This window comes from Drosophila arizonae, chromosome X (assembly GCF_054131065.1).
Source record: "Drosophila arizonae isolate 15081-1271.41 chromosome X, UAZ_ARI_1.0, whole genome shotgun sequence".
Classification (NCBI taxonomy): domain Eukaryota; kingdom Metazoa; phylum Arthropoda; class Insecta; order Diptera; family Drosophilidae; genus Drosophila; species Drosophila arizonae.
In genome coordinates this window covers 24,197,692-24,217,495 of record NC_142927.1, presented here as the reverse complement: position 1 = coordinate 24,217,495, position 19,804 = coordinate 24,197,692, and the positions used below count along the sequence as shown (strand labels likewise).

Below are 19,804 nucleotides of genomic sequence, written 5' to 3'. Positions count from 1 at the left end.
TGCAGTTTATTGGATATCGGGGTATATGTGGGAGAAACAGAGACAAAAGAGAAAAAGAGAGTAAAACAGTAGAGTGATGTACAGTTTGGTTTTATAGTTCGATAGATAGAAAGAGACGGAGAGAAGAGAGAAGGAGATATGTATATAGAGAGGGATAAAAAGAGAGAGCGAGAGAGCGCTGACTATTGTAGCAAAGAATACATGCGCGACAAAGAGAGGGGGGAGGGGGGGGGGGGGTGGAGCGAGTACGAGTATGTGTGTGTCGAGTAAGGTGTATAACCAATTCGTGAATATGATTTCAATTTGCAAAGTGGAATTCGTGTCTGGCAGTATGCTCGGGTGCAATATATATATATATATATACACATACATAGAGTGGGTAGGCAGATAGGGGGGAAATGGGTTAGTGGTGGGTGGGCACAAGACGTGTTGGGCTAGATCATTACTTACCACCTTTGGTATCCTCGCTGTCGATGGGCTGCTTCAGTGCCGTTATATCCCGAAATGTCAACAGAAATAACACAACCAAATCCCTCTCGTTGCGTATGGGCGCCACCTGAAGCAGCAGCCATAGCGGCGTTTCTAAAGGGGAGAAAGAAATACAGATAGAGAGAGAGAGAGAGAGAACGTGAGAATAGTGAAATATTTCATTAAAGTCCTAAATCAAAAAATATACAAAATAGTCAGGCTGAAATGATTCCTTCCAGGGAATACTCTGGAATACCTACTGAATGGGAATATGGCTATTAAATATATATTAAGTCTCTCAGAACTCCCACATTCATCGATGTATATTGCATAGGCTGACACATTATGATACAAATCGACGGACAGCAGGGCTGACATTCAATACAACAAATATACTCCTCTTCAGTAACAACAACTAAAATATAACTGTATATCGTCCACAAATCTATGAATTCCGTTTCGTCATAATACAAACATTCAATTCTGAGCAGGTGTGAGTCTAACAAACAGCTCGTAAATAAACAGAGCTTAGCTTTTCACCTTTTCTAATTGTTCAACAAAAATAATGTGGGCGTAAAGCGCACGATGTTTGCTTTGTGTTATTTATTGAGCGGGATTATCGCAGAGCTGCAAATTAATGTGCAATTTGAGCACATATTTAGGGCAAGTGCTGGCTGGATAATCGAATGCAAACGCATTCAGGTCAGGCACTGACAGAGATAGGATTGGAAGGAGTGTGGGAGGCAGAGGTAGAACGGGGAACAAAAAGGCACGCACGATTTGAGTTTGGCATTGCAATTACGGATATTACGAGAGCGAGGCTCAAAGAACTGTTAAAGCGATGCTCTGTTGCAAAAGTGTGCGATGGTAAATTAAATGTGCACATGCACACATGCATGCACACAGCAGCTGAGTGTGTGAGTGTGTGTGCGGGTATGTGTGTGCGCCCAATCAACAATAATTGCAATTCAATTTGCATTTGCAGCGCTGACCCACGCGGCGTATGCGCAATTGTAATGCTGTCAGAAAGATAGAGAGACAGAGAGAGAGAGAAAGACAGTGGGGGGAGATAGGAAAAGAGCGGACGTGAGGCATGGCACGTGCGTGGGTGTAGTTGGTTGGACTTGGGTATGGGCTACGACTTGGACTGGGATCGGTTCTGGTTAGGGCCGTATATTAAAAGCATAATTATGGGCTAATTTGATGTAAAGTTTGCTGTTAACGTTTCCGCTGTCACTTCCGTTTCCGCTTGCCTCAAAATGGGAATATAACAAAAAATTCGCTAATTGAGCATCAATTCTGTCTGTCTGTCTATATATATATGTATATATATATATAATAAATATATATACATACATCATGTTTGCATGTCTGTGAATCATTTTCTTTTTTTTTGTGTCGGCAGATGTCTACCCTAGAGACACCTGTCAACGAATTCAATTTGTACGCATATCGAATTGCCGCCACGTGATGTGCGTTTCTTTTGTGGTAAAATTTCTTCAAAAAAAAAAAAAAAAAAAACGAAAGAAAATATTAGAGAAATGAAAATGTGCTCTGCCATGTGACGCAGCTCTAGTTTCGTTATTCCCAAAGAATAATTATCACGTTTCATTTCGCTTGGCCAACTTCAATGTACTCATATTTAATTTGTGGCATGCGGAAACTGTGAAATATTCATGTTTAGCCAAAGCCCAAAATAGTAAATGCTATAAATTATAAATTGCATTTGCTCGAACAGAAATTTAAATTGATTTTGAAATAGATTTCCAAGGCTGGTCGAAAAGGAAATACCCTACAGCCATCACTGAACAAATATTTGAAGCCGAAGCTTAAATTTGATTTTGCTCACAAACAAAATCGAGAACAAATTCCAATTCAATTTCGATGAGGTTCAGATGTGTAAATATGTGAGATATTAACTGAGAGAATGATTGATTGTTTTATATATCAAATATTTTGGAGTCCTCGACATGGAAATGAACGCTTGAGTGCAGCTCAGCTGTGAAATTAGAGTCGACAATAAACTGATCTAAGTTGGAGCATTTTATATACTCAATTGACATTTTTTAATGGAGTTGGAATGGTCTGATAGGGCTTGGGCTTATTTGAAATCTCATCTTTATAGGATTTATAAATTGAGCTAGACTTCAAATGCTGAATCAATTTAAAGTCGTAAATGCTTGCTACGTAGCAACGGTAAAAATATGTTAATAATCATAATAATACATTGACAACATAACAATCGTAAAAACTCGTTAATAACGTAGTAATAGTTGCAGTACGTTAGCAATGCAGCAATACGTATGATAAATCGATAAATCGATAAATACGATAGTAAATCTATTGCTTTAATTATTACGTAGCCAATGTATTGCTGTATAGATAACGTATTGCTTTGAATATTACGTAGTCGACGTATAGTTGTGCAGATAACGTATTGCTTTGATTATTACGTAGCCAACGTATTGCTGTATAGATAACGTAATAATTATACGTAGCCAACCAGTTGCTGTATAAACAACGTATTGCTATGATAATTACGTAGCCAACGTATTACTGTATAGATAACGTATTGCTATTATTAATACGTAGCCAACAATTGCATTGGAACGATTATTACGTAATTACGAGTGCTACGCTATCGATTTATTATTGTGATTACGGGATGACGTACTCTCCGTTGATTTAACTTTTAAAATCTATTTGAAATAAAACATTTTGAATTTTCTGATAAATAAGTCTAATCATAAACTGAAATTTCATAGCTTGCTCGGATCTCAATAAATCTGTCTTATTCGGTTTTGGTAGTTCATACCCAATCAATCTTTTGGGACACAGTGGAAATCAATTTGATTAGCTAGCTCAGATTAGTTAATCGTAGCTTGAGACCCATTTGATTTGGCCCATACATAATGCATGAGAATCGATTGCTCTGCTCACATACACTCACACACACACACACACACGCACATTTGCAGGCACGCACACAAGCACACAATATTGCAATTGATTTATGCATATTTGATGAGGATGTCCTTTGCTAATTCTGGTACGAAGGCTAACGGCCAGCAGAGATGCGCCAGCTGCAGGCTATAGCATAATGTCATCTATCGAGAACGCCATCGATATACGATAAACGATTGCTTGTTGCATGTACCTTGGGTTTGTGCCTTGCCAAACTGCGATAGGGCGCAGCCACATTGTATATCTGTAAATTGATACTCGAAGGCGTTAATTATCATTGCGTTCATATTGTGAAAATCGAGCGAGTTTTAACTAGCTTACAGATACACAAACACCAGCCGTAGGGGAGGGGATCTTCTGTGTGTACGGCGCGGGGAGGGCTGGTTGGGGCTTGATTGATGGGCGCTACTCAAAAATTGCTATGCCACCTCAATTTGTTTGTATTAAAAAGCAACAGCTGCCAGCAAAGGAGACTGGGAACAAATGGGATGGCAGGTAACGAATATAAAGTAGCGAGTGGCGAGTGGCGAGTAGCGAGTGAAGGGAGTATTTGGAATCTGAGTTGGATTAAGTTAAGTGGAATGAGATATATATATATATACATATATAAAGAGAGGAGGGCATGTAGAGAGGTAGCAACAACAAACACACAACAATTTATTATGTGGAAAGGGACGAAGCATAAATCCTAATCTAGCCCCAACTCCTGCTTGAGTAGGGTGGATTGTTTACACCATGATACCCTACCCTAATTAAACTTAGTCAAGCTTACATTTTGCTTAGTGTACAAAAATATAAATTAATTTATATATACATTATATTTAAATGTATTTGTTAAGGCTGCAGCTACAGGTAGGGAGTAAGCGGCACCCAGAGAAAATACAAAAATTTCATTCGAGCGGTATATTCTTAACCAAGTCTTATCTTAATGAATTGCAATTCGAGCTCAATTCATGGTTTGTGTAATATTATTCTCTAAGTGCATAGGATCTCTTGGTCTAGTCTTATATCGCATGCATCTCTATATATGTACTCACTGTTCTTTTTGTAGAGCAATATCTCGAATTGATCCTGTTGCTGATTCTCCAGCGTATACTCCAGCCGTCCCACCGTCTCCTTGTCTGTCAGCTCGCCGTACATGAAGCCGCATCTGTGTGTTTCAATTCGAGTGGGAGGAAGCGGGCGTTGGTTGAATATACAAGAGCAGAATATCGCACATATACGAGGTATTATTCTTGATTAGTTTTCAGCTGCCGGCGGCAGCGCACACGCACACACACAAAGACACAGACATAAGTATAAATTAATTATAATTAATATAATTAGGGCATGCCATGCAGGTGAATGAAAAGATGGCAGAGCCAGCAGCAGATGTCTTACCTGAATGCGGACTAACACTTGGACTTGCTTTACATATATAAATACATCGGTTGATATACTTATTACGAGCGTTGGTAATATTTTCTAACTTTAAATCAGTAAATAATACCTTTTAATGTTGGTTAGTGCAGCTAAGTAGATGTTGACATTGAAATTGATTGCTGTTATGCCTTCGTTAAGCTTAACGGGGAACAGTCTTAATTTTATAGTCGGAATCTAACTTAATTTAGCCTGGTTAATCTGTCTGTCGATGATTAACGCATCGTTCTCATCATCTATAAGAAATTTTACTTTGTCCTGCATATATCAAGATTATTTTTGAAAAATCGATAGCTTTTACTTTTGTTTTCAAAATAAAATTTACGAACGTAAAGAAATGGGGATCTAATGGGAAAACTCTTTTTAGCTTAATTCTTTTCAGGGTCTGACTAGAGCTATTTTACGCCATAAATATTTTGATCATATATATCTTAATATATATGTATATTCAATATCAGGTATAGCTTGAAATCGAGCTACAAAATACCTATAAATTGATAGATAATTGAAAACCTTAAACTGAATTACTTTGAAATCGTTTGATTCTGGAGAGTCTCTGGGGCACGACTTGATTTGATTTGCAAAGGAATGAATTCTCAGAAATTCTTCGCGTTTTCTTTGGTTATTTTTCACCTTGCCATGGTGTGATGTGTTAAGGGCCGACACGAGTTAATAAATGAAATTCCTGGAAAACCTTCGGTCTAATCTAATAATTGAGTTTACATAAGGAGAGCTGGAGAGCCTATGGTATTTCGTTCGCGGAACAGATATACTGAGTGCTGCGTCTCCGGTGTCGGGTCAGGTAATATGCTAAATTGGCTTGCCGCTAGGCTCGGCGTTGGCCATTAATTTTGGCCACGTTGACACCAAATGGCCGGCAAGCACGAGTGATGATGGAAATTACCATATCGTCTGGCGAATCTTCTGCTGCTGCTGCTGTTTCTGCTGCTGCTGCTCCTGCAGATGCTATCACATGCATAAGCAAAAATGCTGAGGAATGACTTGAAAAACGAAGTGGAAGAGGAACGCGAAATATAAAGTGATATGAAAAATAGAAAAGCGTTGCCAAGGCAGCGCACGTGCTAAACTAAGTAAAAACAACATAAAATAGAAAAAAGGAGAAAAAAAATGGCGAAAAAGTGTTGCATGCTTTTAGGGCGCGCGCGAAAATATGTAAAAATGGGCAAGCGCTTAGCGAGCGAGCGAGCGAACGATTGGGTGGGACGAGCGAACGGACTACATGGAAGAGCGACCGAGCACGCGAACTAGTAAGTGCAGCTTAGTGTAAGAGAGAGACTCGGGGTAAATTGCAATGACGTCAGCAGTCGGCAATGGGTGAAGGCGAATCCGAATGTGAATGTGCAAAAGGAGACACAATAAAAACTGTTAATTTGTGTTTGGCGAGGCTAACGCTGTCGCTGTCGCTCTCGCTATTTCACTCTTTGTCTCTGTAGTTGTTGTTTTTGTTGTTGTTATTGCTTTCGTTTATGTTGTTGTTTTTGGGTTGTTTTTTTTTCGATTGCTGCTATTGCAGTTAGACGAATGATATTTATGTGCATGCACATGTATGTGTATGTGTGTGTATGTGTTTATTTATGCCATGACTAAGGTTCAATAAACTGCGACTGCGACTGCGACTGCGAAGTTGGCGTCGGCGCTGTTAAGACGCCCAGCGACGTCACGAGTAAAAACGCAAAACGACTCATTTCCGTTTGGCCGGCCATTTTGTGCAATGAACTGCTTTGCAGCATGGTATATCTATGTAAGTACTTCAATGTGTTAGTGTGTGTGTGTGTGTGTGTGCTTAGGCACAAAATTGGGTTACAAGTCAGGCAAAGCACAAAGGCAGTCTAGAGGAGGCCCTCGCTCAATAGACTCGAAAAAAAGAAGAGAAGAAAACTAACAGTGGAGCCTTTGGGGGAGGCCATTGGAGTTAAAGGGCTCCACAAGCTGGCAAATTGAAAGAAAGTGCGCGCAGTTAGGCAAACAGAAACAGCGGCAATAGCAATACGCAAACAAACAAAAGGCGAGTGAGCGTGTGGGACTGGGCGGGAGAGGGCGAGAGACAGCGAGGAGTAAAAAAAAAGATTTTCTTTTTTTGGTCAACCTTTTGCGGTGTTTTCTTTTTCCACGCGGTCACACACACACACACACACAAACATACAGTAACAAAGTAGGTCAAAGCGCAACAATAAATAACACACACACACAGCGACAAAGAGTGAGTGAGAGAGGGAGAGAGAGGGCGACAGCGTAGTCAGCTAAATGCAAGATTGGCATTACGAAAATTTGGTCTTTCCAAAAAAAAAAAAAAAAAGAATGGAAAAACAAACGGAAGGAAGGCATAAAAAAAAGTAGTCAACTAGGGACTCGCTAGGGACTTGAGGCTGACCTGGCACTGCATACGTTTTTTCTCTTTTCATTTCCTTTATTTTTGTATTTTTTATTTTTTCCTTGTTTCACCAACCACTGTGAAAATGTTTGCCCACAAATTATAAACAATTCGCTGGAGAATCGCCGAGTGCGCCCACTGCTACAGTTTGACGGCCACTTGAGTCCATGCAACAGTCAGAAAAAAATCACACACACACACATTCAGACACAATTTCATTCATATTTCAACCTAATTTGCCAGCTGATATGGAAACATATGTTTCACAACAACAGAGGTAAATAATAACAACAAATGTGAGCTGAGCTCGTTGGCCATTTGTCAGCTGATATGCAGATGAGAGGTATAGGACCTATGGGAAACATTTCAAGTTCGCTGCGAACAATACAAATTCGCTTTCGCCACAATCTCGCCTTTGACAAAGAAACCAGGAAAATCGAATTTCACTTTCGCCGCTGCGACTTTCTGTTGCCTTTTCGCGGCGACCTAGACGAACAATTAGTGAGCATTACACAACAGTTTGCAAAAAGCACATTAAAGCTGACCTGACCGCATTGTTGTCTTCATACTCTTCTTGTTCTTGTTCTTCTCCTTAGTCTCACGCATGCTGCATAGCCGGAACTGCGGAGGTTTGGCTTTAATGCCTGCTTAATGCCTTGATAATTGGACTCAGGGGCTACGAGCTGTGGCGGTGAGCCTAGCTGTCCAGTAACTTCTGACTGGAATTCCTTTTGGCTGTCGTAGTGCGTTGTCACGGCTTAATCGCTCTCAATCCGCTTACATGTCAGCTAGAAAATGGTCTGAAGTGTGCTTACGGTTTGCGTAACATGACTGCAAGTGCTGCAAAGTATTTTAAGAATGTGTTTCCTTAGCTCCAACTCTTTGGGAAATGTTTTTGGGAAAGAAAAAATCGAATACGGAAAACGGAAAACGGACTTGGTGCTGCGATAATCCTATGAGTCACAGAAGTGATCAAAGAAGTGGGTTACGTAAAAATAGGAGAAGTCTTTGATTAAGTGCAAGTAGAGATTACATATAGTAAAGTGAAACAAGTCTACTCAAAATATTTACAATGCACATAAGATATCGTATGAAAGTCACTGGGAATATGAATATTTTGGATGAACGAAAAGGTGCAGAGCTTAAGACTAGGCATGCAGTTAACAAATGTAAATGTATGTATGTAAATACCAAATACGTATAGACAACATGAATAGAAGGCTTAACGCGTAATGGATTACAATTGATATATAGTAGGTAAGAGTACAAAACTCTGATTTGCTGTGAATGTGAGAGAGATATATTGTACATATATGTAGAGATAGACAGAGCGCGCGATTGGGCAACTGCTGAGCGCGAGAGAAGAGAGCACAGAGTACAATACTTAAGCTAAGTACAATTATGTATATTCATAGTTATATCTAGAAAGAGAGCGCAACAGAGCGAGTGAGAATAAATCGGCAATACGTACACATACCTGCACGACTTCTGCATGACCTCGGCTCGGTTGTAGCCGCTAATCTTGCAGAAGGACTCATTGCAGTAGACGATCGGAAAATCGACGATTTGTGCGTTGGCCAATAGAAACGAGCTGTCCGCTGTGAGAAAGAGAGAATGAAAGGAAAAGGAGAAAGATAGAGTAAGTGGAAGAATATTTTTATACTATATAAGTTTTATTTAATTATTTATTTAATCACATAAGAAATAGTAGAATTTGAAACCTAGATGCATGCTTAGATCTCAGCACTTCGAACTTACTATTAACACATTTTCCGACTAGCTTTTTGGTTAGCTAAGATTAAAGTTTTCTTTATTCTATTCCCATTTCTTTATTCTATTATCTATCGTAATTCTCTAGAGTCTTTTTAAATTAATTTACATTTTATATAATAATTAGAGTATATATGCTGTCATTTATCGCCAACGAATAATATAAGTCAATTAAATAAATAAATCGATAAATATCTATTATTATATATTATATTAAAACAAAAAGTTTTTGGTAAAAACTTTTAGACTCCTCTGTAGGCTCGTTCTATTATAGTTATAAATATATGTACTCATAGCTATATTTTCTTTTATTCAGCTCGCTCAGTCTTGAACTGCGATTGTTTTCGAGGATTCTCTTTAAATGTTGCATTCAGTTCGATGCCAGGGACTTTCAGTTTGTTCTCAATCCTGTTATGTGAGTCAATTACGAAAGATATCGATAATTATCGATGCATTTATATAACAGATAAACAGCTTTTGAAATATCTGTTAGCCAACAATTTAACCATTCAGCACATTTTAGCTACTTCTCTTCTCTGATTCGACCCTCTACGTATCGCATTTATCTCGCTATCTACGATTTTCGATAGCTGTCGCAAGCAATGACTGTTGACATTCAGCTGAAGGCTCGAGTCTTTCAGCTTTGTCACTCAGTCAGATTGTCTGGTTAGTCAAGCATCGCGTATCTATCAAAATATTTGCGCGTAATTCGAACATTTCAAATGTTGTCATTCAAAATTAAAAGCCATTTAAAAGTGTTGCCCGTCACCGAGCCAGCTCAACTAATGGCGGTTGCCATTGGCTGTTGCTGTTATTGCCATTGTTGTTGTCGTTGTCGTTGTTGTTGTTGTTATTATTGCTGCTGTTAGAGGTAACATGTAACACGGCACGGTCTGCATGGAACATGTGGAACAAGCGAGAAAACCACTCGCTGGCATCGCATGGCTTCCAAAATGCCATTGCCTGACTTCTTGTTTGCCTTTTCTGAAAGGAGACCTTCTAGTTGCTGTTACTGTTATTGCCAGTAATTGTTATGGCAAACGAATGCACACACATATTGCTGAGCTGATGTTGTTCGGAACTAGCAAATAGTTCCACACATTTAAATTGCTAGAACTAAATAGATCTAGATATGACCATATAAGCTCGACTCAATTTACTAAAGACTCGCATGAATGCCTGTTCCTGGAACTGTTTTACACGAACGGAACTAGTTTATTTTAATGAGGGCAACATATTTAACGTACAAATTGATACTTTCACTTGAATAACTTGATTTGCTATGTATTTTACTTATGTTTACATTTTGTGGTCTAATTTTCCTGGATTAAATCATTTCTCTATTTATTGGCTCATTTTTTTATGCGATGCTGGTTCAGATAATTTGTTTGCATTGCAATAGAAATGAACTAGTTATAAATATTACATTACTATGAATATAATATTTAAACTAATCATGCTCTTGATTGGTTCATAAAGTGGGTAAATAATAATAGTAAGTTAGCCTTTAAGGAACTAGTAAAATTTTGAACTAGTTCTTTAATTTAATTTAATCAATTTAAAGTGCCCTAACACCAGCTATTTCATATTTCCAGTATATTTGAGTCGTTTGCAAATAATCCAATTGGAAGTACCGCATACCTGATGAACTAGTTCAAATGAACTGGCTTGCAATGAAATGTGCTGCCATATCGAGAGCTATAAATTGCATTATTTCGACATGCGACAGTTGTAAAAAAGTTGACGTTGAATATCTACTATATATATATATATATATTTTACCAACTCTATATTTTGATGGGGCTGACCGAGTGGGTGTTTGTGTGTGTGTGTGTGTGTGTGTGTATGGGCCTCGTAGGTGCCTTGTGTGTGGTGACATGCATGCAAGGCGGGCACAAAAGCAACACACTAACCCATATCCAGATACATTTAAATTTCCAGATTTACAATTCACGTGGCCGGCCAATGAATGGGTCTATATATGTGTGTGTGTGTACGTGTGTATGGGTGTGGGCGTGTGAGTATGAGTGTGAGTATATAAATATGCACATGCAATCGCTGGCAGTTGGTAAATGGGCAAATGCATATTTATGCACAGCACACGCACACACACTCAGACTCACTGATTTACATCAGCAATAACAACAACAAAAACAACAACAACAACTTTTGCTACTTTGTAATGTCAACAGTGGTTGCCGCCAATGGCCCACTTGGCCCAGCCACCCATCACCTTCTGCCTCTCAGTTTGTCTACGTCCAAAACGTGTCCTGAATCACGGTGTCTATAGCGAAGCTAGAGATGAGCTCGTGCCTATCTACATCATAGGATTGCCATTGGGGCACGAGCACGATCGGCAACATTTTGGGAACTGATATGTATTCTTATACCCTGAACCCATTGAAAATGGGAAATCAGGGTATAATGGTTTTGTGAAAAAGTATGTAACGCGCAGAAGGAGGCGTGGCAGACCCCATAAAGTATATACATTCTTGATTAGGGCGACGAGTCGACTGAGTCGATATAGCCCTATCCGTCCGTCCGTCCGTCCGTCTGTATGAGTGCGTCGATCTCAGAAGATACAAAAGCTAGAGAGCTGAAGTTTGGCATGCATACTCGTGATTACCATACGCAGTACGAGTTTGTCTTATTTTTTCGATAAATCATCCGATAACTTTTTTATCGAGAATAATCGATAAATTGATTTTGTTTTTTCAACCTCATTGGAATACTATAAGACGTGGAGATTTACTGTGTATATACATATGATGAATACAAACATTTTGTAATTTACAGATTTTGGCTACCACGCCCCCTACGCCCCCAATTTGTAAAAAACGCATTTCACACATTATTCAACAGCAAAATTCGTATAATATTGCCCACATTGCAGCGCAGCCCAAGCGCAATCGCTGCTTACTGCGGCGTTAGCAGAGCGCGTTGTTATACGTGCGTCTGGATGCATATGTATGTATGTGTCTATAAAAGAAGTGCAGAATGATTAGAATATCAGCTTGGAGGATTCAGGGCATCTCCTAGTCGAGCAGTCTCGACTAGAGCCTTCTTACTTGTTTAGAATTCAACTTAAAAGTTACTTTATATTACTCTGAAGAACTCTCAGTGAGCATTATGCAATGAAAAAAGAGCGAAATAATGCCGATAAGTAAATAGAGCCTGTAAAGTTTAATAGAGATGCATCAGATTCAGTAGGAATTCCAACATCTTCCTATATTTGATAGTCGATCTGAACGATTTAACATAATTTAAAACAAATTAATTAAAACAAATAGATTTCAAGTTCCGATGCGAGATAAACCTCTTCAGTTTCAGATCACAAGATCTTTTAACGATGTTTGGAAAATATTGAATATTTAATATTGATTCAATAGAAGAAGGTTATTGAGGACTTCATCTTGCTGAATGATTATCCTATATAAAAGTGGACAATTCGAAGCTTTCACTTTCGTGCAATTCGTGTCACGAGCTGTGCTCTCAGTGAGCACGCTTTCAGCGCCAAGAGCAACGCTTCGCTTTCGAGTTTATTTGTTATTATTGTGGCACTCACTCAACTCTGTCGGTGTTTCACTCGGTGTGTATGTGTATGTGTGAGTATGTGCCTGTGTGTGTGTGTGTTTGATTTTGCCATTATGTCAACGTCAATACATTTTACTATATCAACTGCCACTTACAGAGTGGACAAGCGCATTGCTATCACATAGTGGAGCCGTCAGGCGTCAGTGTGGGCCAGTGAGGGCGTCGGTAGGGGGGGCGTGACTGCATTAGAGTACACTACACTACACTACACTATAGAGCAGAGCACTTAATGGCATTCAAAGCTGATGGCTGGCAAAGTTTTGCAATTTGTTTGGGTCATTTGACAGACGCGATTTCTTTTTAAGCCCCACGATGCGCGGCAGGTGCCAACCATATTGATCCAGCTTGGATAAGGAGGGCGCAAATGGCGGCCCCAAAGGTGGGGCAGTAAATGAACCAACGCACATACATACATACATACATATATGACAATGGGCTAAGTTGAGGGTTAAGAGCTCATCGAGACAGTTGAGATTTCAACTGAATGCAGAAGGCTTTAAAGCTACAGGAAGAAGAAGATGAAGATGACGGTGAGGAGCAGACGGTGTTTGGGTAAGTTGAGTGTATAGAAATATATATACATATATATATATATACATATGTATATATAGTATATCTGTACGTGTATAATTTGTTCATTCGATTGAGCACATTGAAACCATATTCAACAAGTTTTATATTTAACTTTAGACTTTTGGGTAGAAACAGATCCTTCATCAATCAGGCTTAAAGCGACTCTTTACCTGTTACTTATATGTGTACAAACTGAATATAAATACCTATACATATATATATCGGTAAATATTTATATATAGTAACCTGAATTGCCTGCTGCAGGAGCGAATGTAAAATGTAAACTTTTGCGCTTGTTGCACATTCGTGTCAGGCTTGTTTCGACACGACACGAACATGAATCGAATGCTGTATTAATGTCAGCCATAAGCCCTGGCCAAAGGTCGAGCCTGCTGCACTCGCTGTAATTAATGCGAATTACATTCGCCAGCAAGCAAAACGTGGAGCTGGCATTTTAATTATAATAAATTTATCATTAATTTTGTGAGCCGAATGGGGCCAGGAGTGTTCGCCACGCTTCTGACAGCTGAGCAAAGGCCAGGGGTGTCGGGCGGTGGGTAGGGGTGCGGGGTAGGGGCACGGGGTAGCTGCAGCATGTGACAGCTCAGTTGAAATGTCAACTCTGCGCCGCCTCGTATGATTGATGAGTAGCGCCACAGAGAGTGAGAGTGTGGGAGCGAGTGCGAGAGTGACTGAGTCCGTTAGGCTGTTTTATGAGCGAGGCGGGGCTGTGGGCAGGGGTGTTGATTGATTTGGCTTTGGTTTTGGATTGGCTTTTTGCTTGGTTGCTTTGTAAGTGATAGCCCTCTACTTGTCGCCCAACAAAACTAGTCCATTAACACAAACACACGCAAACACACACACACTCACACGCACTAATATACATACACACACACACAGACTTACATACACATATTCACAGAGTTGCAACATTTGTGTTGCAAAAACTTTCATTTCCGCTCGGACATTTGCCAGACGCTGCTTACTACTCGACATATATATGTATGGATATGTATATGCTCCACTTGTCCAGCTGCTCAGCTACTCAGCTGCCGACTCTTCACATATCCTTCTCATATGTGCCATGTGTCCCCAGTTGGAGCCCAGCAGCTGATGCTGCCTGTTGAAGTCATTTTGTGTCATTATTTTCTGTGGTTTTGCATTTTCCATCTTGTTGTCGTTTGCCTTTTGTTTTCACTACCGCACACAGTCACACACACACACACACACACATACCCTTGCATATAGACAAAAGCTGGTTTTAATGACATTAGCGAACGCTCACCGCTTATTGCTTTCTCTTTCTTGCCAACGACAGCGCGTGCCTCGCAATTATCCTTTATGCCACACACACACACACAGACAAACACACACACACACATTTACCACACATAAGTGGGCAGTGACAATAGGCTGGCTGGCTGTTCGCCCCGCCTACCGCCTGCCTACCCCCAGCCTTTGTTTTTCTCCGCACGGCTGGCGATTAGGCCACAGATTGCCAGCTGGGCATGTCATTTAGTTGCGCTTTGTGCAAGAGGCTCCACCCACACCCCTCCGCAGCAGCACACCTATGTATACATATGTGTGTGTGTATGCTCACTACTACCACATCGACTAGTGCTCTGGCTTTACTCTGCACAGTCGAGTGCATACGTTTTATTGTCCGAAATGTATAAAAAACTGACTGGGGCTCTAATCCCTTTTTATACCCTGAACCCATTGAAAATGGGAAATCAGGGTATAATGGTTTTGTGAAAAGTATGTAACAGGCAGAAGGAATCATCGCAGACCCCATAAAGTATATATATTCTTGATCAGGACGACGAGCTGAGTCGATATAGCCCTGTCCGTCTGTCCGTCCGTCCGTCCGTCCGTCCGTCCGTCCGTCCGTCCGTCCGTCCGTATGAGCAAAAGGATCTCAGAAGATATAAGAGCTAGAGAGCTGAAATTTGGCAAGCATACTCGTGTATACCATAGGCAGTACAAGTTTGCTTTATTTTTTCGATAACTCATCCGATAACTTTTTTATCGAGAATAATCGAAAAATCGACAATGTTTTTTCAGCTTATTTTGAACACTTTTAGACCTGGAGACTTCAAATTTGCGTTGTATATAAAGTTAATGGATACAAAGATTTTGTAATTTACAGATTTTGGATACCACGCCCCCTTCGCCCCCAATTTGTAAAAAACGCATTTCAAGTACTAGAGACTTGTGCTTTGAAATGTACACACATTTAAGCCATATGATTACGCTCTAAAAGTTTCATTAAGATCGTATGTCTACAAAAGAAATTATTCAACAAATAAATTCTCGTTATATTGCCCACACTGCAGTGCAGCCCAAGCGCAGCCGCTGCTAGCTGCGCAGTTTGCAAAGCGCGTGCTTATACGTGCATGTGTATGTATGTGTGCATAAAAGAAGTCCAGAATGATTAGAATATCAGTTTGGAGGGTTCAGGGTATCTCCTAGTCGAGCAGTCTCGACTGGAGCCTTCTTACTTGTTAGCAATGCGATTTAATTACATTACGGCGGCCCGACAGGTGGGCCGGCAGCAGCAGCAGCAGCAGGAACGATGCCGCATAATGGGGCCAAGGGCAGAAGGGAATGTGTATGTAGGGCGATTCCTTGGGGTATGCTTCAAACAAATTGCAACAGACTCGCAGCAAGCAGCCTGCCCACCGCAATGCCACGCCTCTGCGCTAATCCACACACCTGAAAGAGCAAACTATGCTGGCTGTGTAAGCGCTGTGACCGCCATTAGTCCCACCTGCCATCCACATACGTCTGCTCCTCCCGCTCTTAGTTATTTTGTGTTATTTTTTTTTTTTACGCGTTCACCTAATGGCATTTATAATAAACTTCACACACGCTCTATGTATGCGTGTGTGTGTGTGTGGTTGGCACTTGGCATTGTTATTAAATTTGCATAATTAAGTGCAAACCTGCCCAGAGATGCGTTGCGCTGCTTCTCTTCAACTTATTCATTTTCATTTTTTTTTTCTCTTGTTTTATAATTAGAAATTTTCGGTCCGCGCTCAGGTGGGAGTGCTCGCAATGTGGCTGAGACGGGCAGGGGTTGCAATTTGCCAACTTTCCTGCTGCATAATTGATAGATGTCTTCTATGCAAGCTCGCAAACATAAACAATTCAACAAGCGCTACTCTTCGACTGAGTACAGCCAAGAGGTGCGCTGTGTGCTCTGCTTGGGAGTATCCAGCTTGGAGATACCTTGGGCCAAAGCGGGGCTGATTTTATCCTTCAATATCCCTTTTCATTATCCTTCAATATCTATATCCTAATTCTTTCCTTCCAACTTGAGCTATGAACGCCTCAACCAACATCGTCTGTTAGGGCAGCAGCGACTGCAATCTAAAGCTCCAGCTGACATTTCGAATGCACTTCAATCACATTTCCGATGTTATTTATAGATAAGAAAATGAATGCACGCTCATTCACTCCATAGGTAAGTGTGGCCATGCATGGAGCAAATGCCTTCAATTGTCACGTAGTTCTTTCAATTTACCCAAAAGTTTTCCTAACAATTTCTGTATTGCTTAATTGAATGAATGAATGAATGCTTCAAATTATATTATAGTAAATCGAAATTTCGTGAAATAAGCAATAATTGGTAACCCTAGCTGCACAAACTTAAGGAAAATGAGTAAAAAGCGGAAGTTGGAAGTTGGAGAACACTTTGATTTCTTGGAAAGGAGAAAAGCTATTGATTGATTATATATGAATAGAATATTCTATTATTATTTTGTATTAAAACAAAAATATTTTTCTACTTATATTATTTATCTCTTTAGATTCCTAGCTCAAAGCATACAGACTAACATGCGGATATATAGGATATGCTGAGGATACATGCTGATATAGGACCTCATCTGATGAGGTTCATTAACATATTTCTGTCAGTTAAAGATTTCATTTTAAGAGAACTATTATAGCTAGAATTGCGTAAATATTCCATATTCCGAATGTGTTTTCTATGTTTCATAAGTGTGTGATAGAATAAACAGATACAATGCTATATTGGCAATCAAGATATACAGCCCCATCAAATATATATGTATGTACGTATAAGAGCTGTAGCTGGAGCTGTGCGGTGGTCGAGGCTTAAACATCGTTGAATGAAGCGAAATGAGCAAAAATAATTTTGGCTGAATTTATGGAAATTATATATTGATTTTTTTTCTTCTTTTTTTATATTTTTTTTTTTCGAATTTCGACAGACTAGAGATAATAAGCATAATAGAATTTTTGACTTAATTAAAAAGATATCCGAAGCAAACAAGGTTAGCCAACAAAAAGTCACACAATGGAAATTTTTCTTTCATTCGACAGATAAAAATAGTTTGCATCACGAACCTAGAAAGATCACAGACAGACAAATTGCTTAAATGTATCTATAATGCAAGTGACACGCCAATCTCATATAATAATAATATATATTGAATGGTCCCTTCGATCTAAAAGTAATTTTCCTTATCGAGCGACAGCTTTGATAAACGAACTTGACTGTACCTCAATGGCTGTTTTAATTGAATGCCAACATTTTAGATGAGAGAAGGCAACAAATTGCAAGCCTAAGCTAACAGAAGCAACAACATATTTTCTTTAATAATGTATTATTATACTGTAAAGTATTATTATCTCTTCTCATTGATTGCCAATTTTCGTCATCGAAATTGTTTTCCAGCTATTTAATGTATGTATACGTGTTTTTGGCTTTTTGTATAGAGTATTATGTACAAGCAAAAACATGTCCTAAAAATCAATTTTAATTTTAGAGCCGTTTGTGCCACAAATTTCCACACTTGGCCAAGTTTTTCCATTTTTTTTTGGAGACCTATTGCTCGCTTTTTCTCTTTTTGTTTTGCCAGCCTACTTTCTGGGCGATTCGGACATGGCTTTGTTGTTTTTGTCGCAATTGCCATTACGAATTCAAGGTCAATTGTGTTTTCGTGCAGCAACTGCCACGCCCAGTCATCATCCGGCGCTAAGTGGGCGTTTGGGCAAGGAGGGGATGGCAGGGTTCGTCAGGTCACATCAGAGAGTCATCATTTACATTTGGTATGAAGAAACTCAAATTATTACCATTTCGTTGGAGCTCTCGCTGTGTGTGCGTGTGTGTGTGTGACTGTGTGGGTGAAAGTTTATGTGTAATTGGTTATATACGCACACATATACACACACATACACACACATATACATACACATGCGGCGCCATTGGTTTTCATGCTTCGCAGCTTTTGCTGAAGTTTTGTCCTCGTTTCATTTGCCTCATGTCTCATTATCATTTGTATGTGTTGGTGTGTGCGTATGCCCGTGTGTGTGTGTGTGTGCTTTGGTATTTGACTGCCTGTGTATTGTGGCTCCATATTTTTGCCACCTCTCATGCTCCACCCGCAGCCTAGCTCAAAAATAGTTGATTGCGTAAACTTTTTGGCTAAAAGCAGCAACAGCAAAATTCAAACAGTAACTTTTCCATTGGCCGTTGCAAGAGTCGCTTGTGCGTATGTGTATGTGTGTGTGTTGTTGTTGTTGTTTTTGTTTTGCATTTTTGGCAAGTTAGGCGAGTTGCGTGCAGCAAGCGAACCAAAAAGTCTGCAATACTTTAACCAAATTAGGCAGCACAAACACACACACACACATACACATACACACGCACAGGCACACATACATACATGCACTCTCTGAGACGCATGCTCCTGTATGCGTGCATATGTGTGTGTGTGTGTGTTTGCTTATGCGTGTTCGTTTTCTGGGTTGCGTTTAATTTTTCTTTCTTTTTTTTTTGTGGTTTTTGGCAGCTTCGACTAAGAAATTCGCCGCTTTTTCACACGCGACGCGCGCTGCGACGTCACAAATTTATGAATAAAACTGTGAATAGCATGCGAATAGTTTGTGAGTGCCTACTCATAAAGTGAAACTGATTCTACGCAGTAAAAATCACTCTGAAATGTATACAGATTTAAATATAGATTATGTATTATGATATGATAGGAACCCTCTGGGGATTATTTATGTATGAAATATTGAACATTAAAAGTACTAAAAGAGTTTTAGATATTAGAGATTAGGATAGTTAGGAGACTCAAAGACAGAGTTAGTTGTGTCTTGAGTAATATATATTTATATACAGTAGTATCCGGTTATAGCGACAGTCAAGTGACCGTCGATTTTACGTCGCTAGACCCGGAGGACGTTTTAACCAGAAAGAGTAAAAAATATTTTTTTTTTAATTTTTTTTTTTTTACGGTTGTTCGTAATAGTCTTTGTCTCTCTCCCTCTCTATGTCTTAGCAGCATTTGTGGCGTTGCTACGCACACAAGCAAGGGTACTGATCACTGATCAATACATATGTACATGTATACATTTCTAACAGAGTCTTTTTATGCTGAAATTCGTTGTCATTATTTCGCGATTTTTTTATCACGTCGTAATAACCGGTAATTGACTCAAAAATATGAAGCTCTTTCATATAAGTTTGTATGGGGACCAACCAAGACATCGAATTTTCGTCGACATAACCGGCTGGACGCTTTAAGCAGAGTCGTTATAACCGGATTCTACTGTATTTATATTACTACACCTACAGCTAGACCTTTGGGAATT

The 19,804-nt window shown here is 39.6% G+C and overlaps 1 protein-coding gene across 16 annotated transcripts in view; it reads right to left on the bottom strand.

The window, feature by feature from the left end:
* Positions 1-19,804, bottom strand: part of eag (potassium voltage-gated channel protein ether a go-go) — a 74,623-nt gene that overhangs the window by 19,663 nt on the left and 35,156 nt on the right. For 10 of the 16 annotated variants that reach the window (XM_089475295.1, XM_018015248.2, XM_018015252.2 and 7 more), the window contains exons 4-7: positions 8,715-8,841; positions 4,470-4,582; positions 3,626-3,676; positions 451-582 (exon numbers count right to left, since the gene is read on the bottom strand). In XM_089475295.1, the coding sequence (XP_089331421.1) occupies positions 451-582; positions 3,626-3,676; positions 4,470-4,582; positions 8,715-8,841 (423 nt within the window). The remainder of the gene's footprint in view (positions 1-450; positions 583-3,625; positions 3,677-4,469; positions 4,583-8,714; positions 8,842-19,804) is intronic. The other 6 variants (XM_018015257.2, XM_018015258.2, XM_018015260.2 and 3 more) reach the window with 3 other exon arrangements.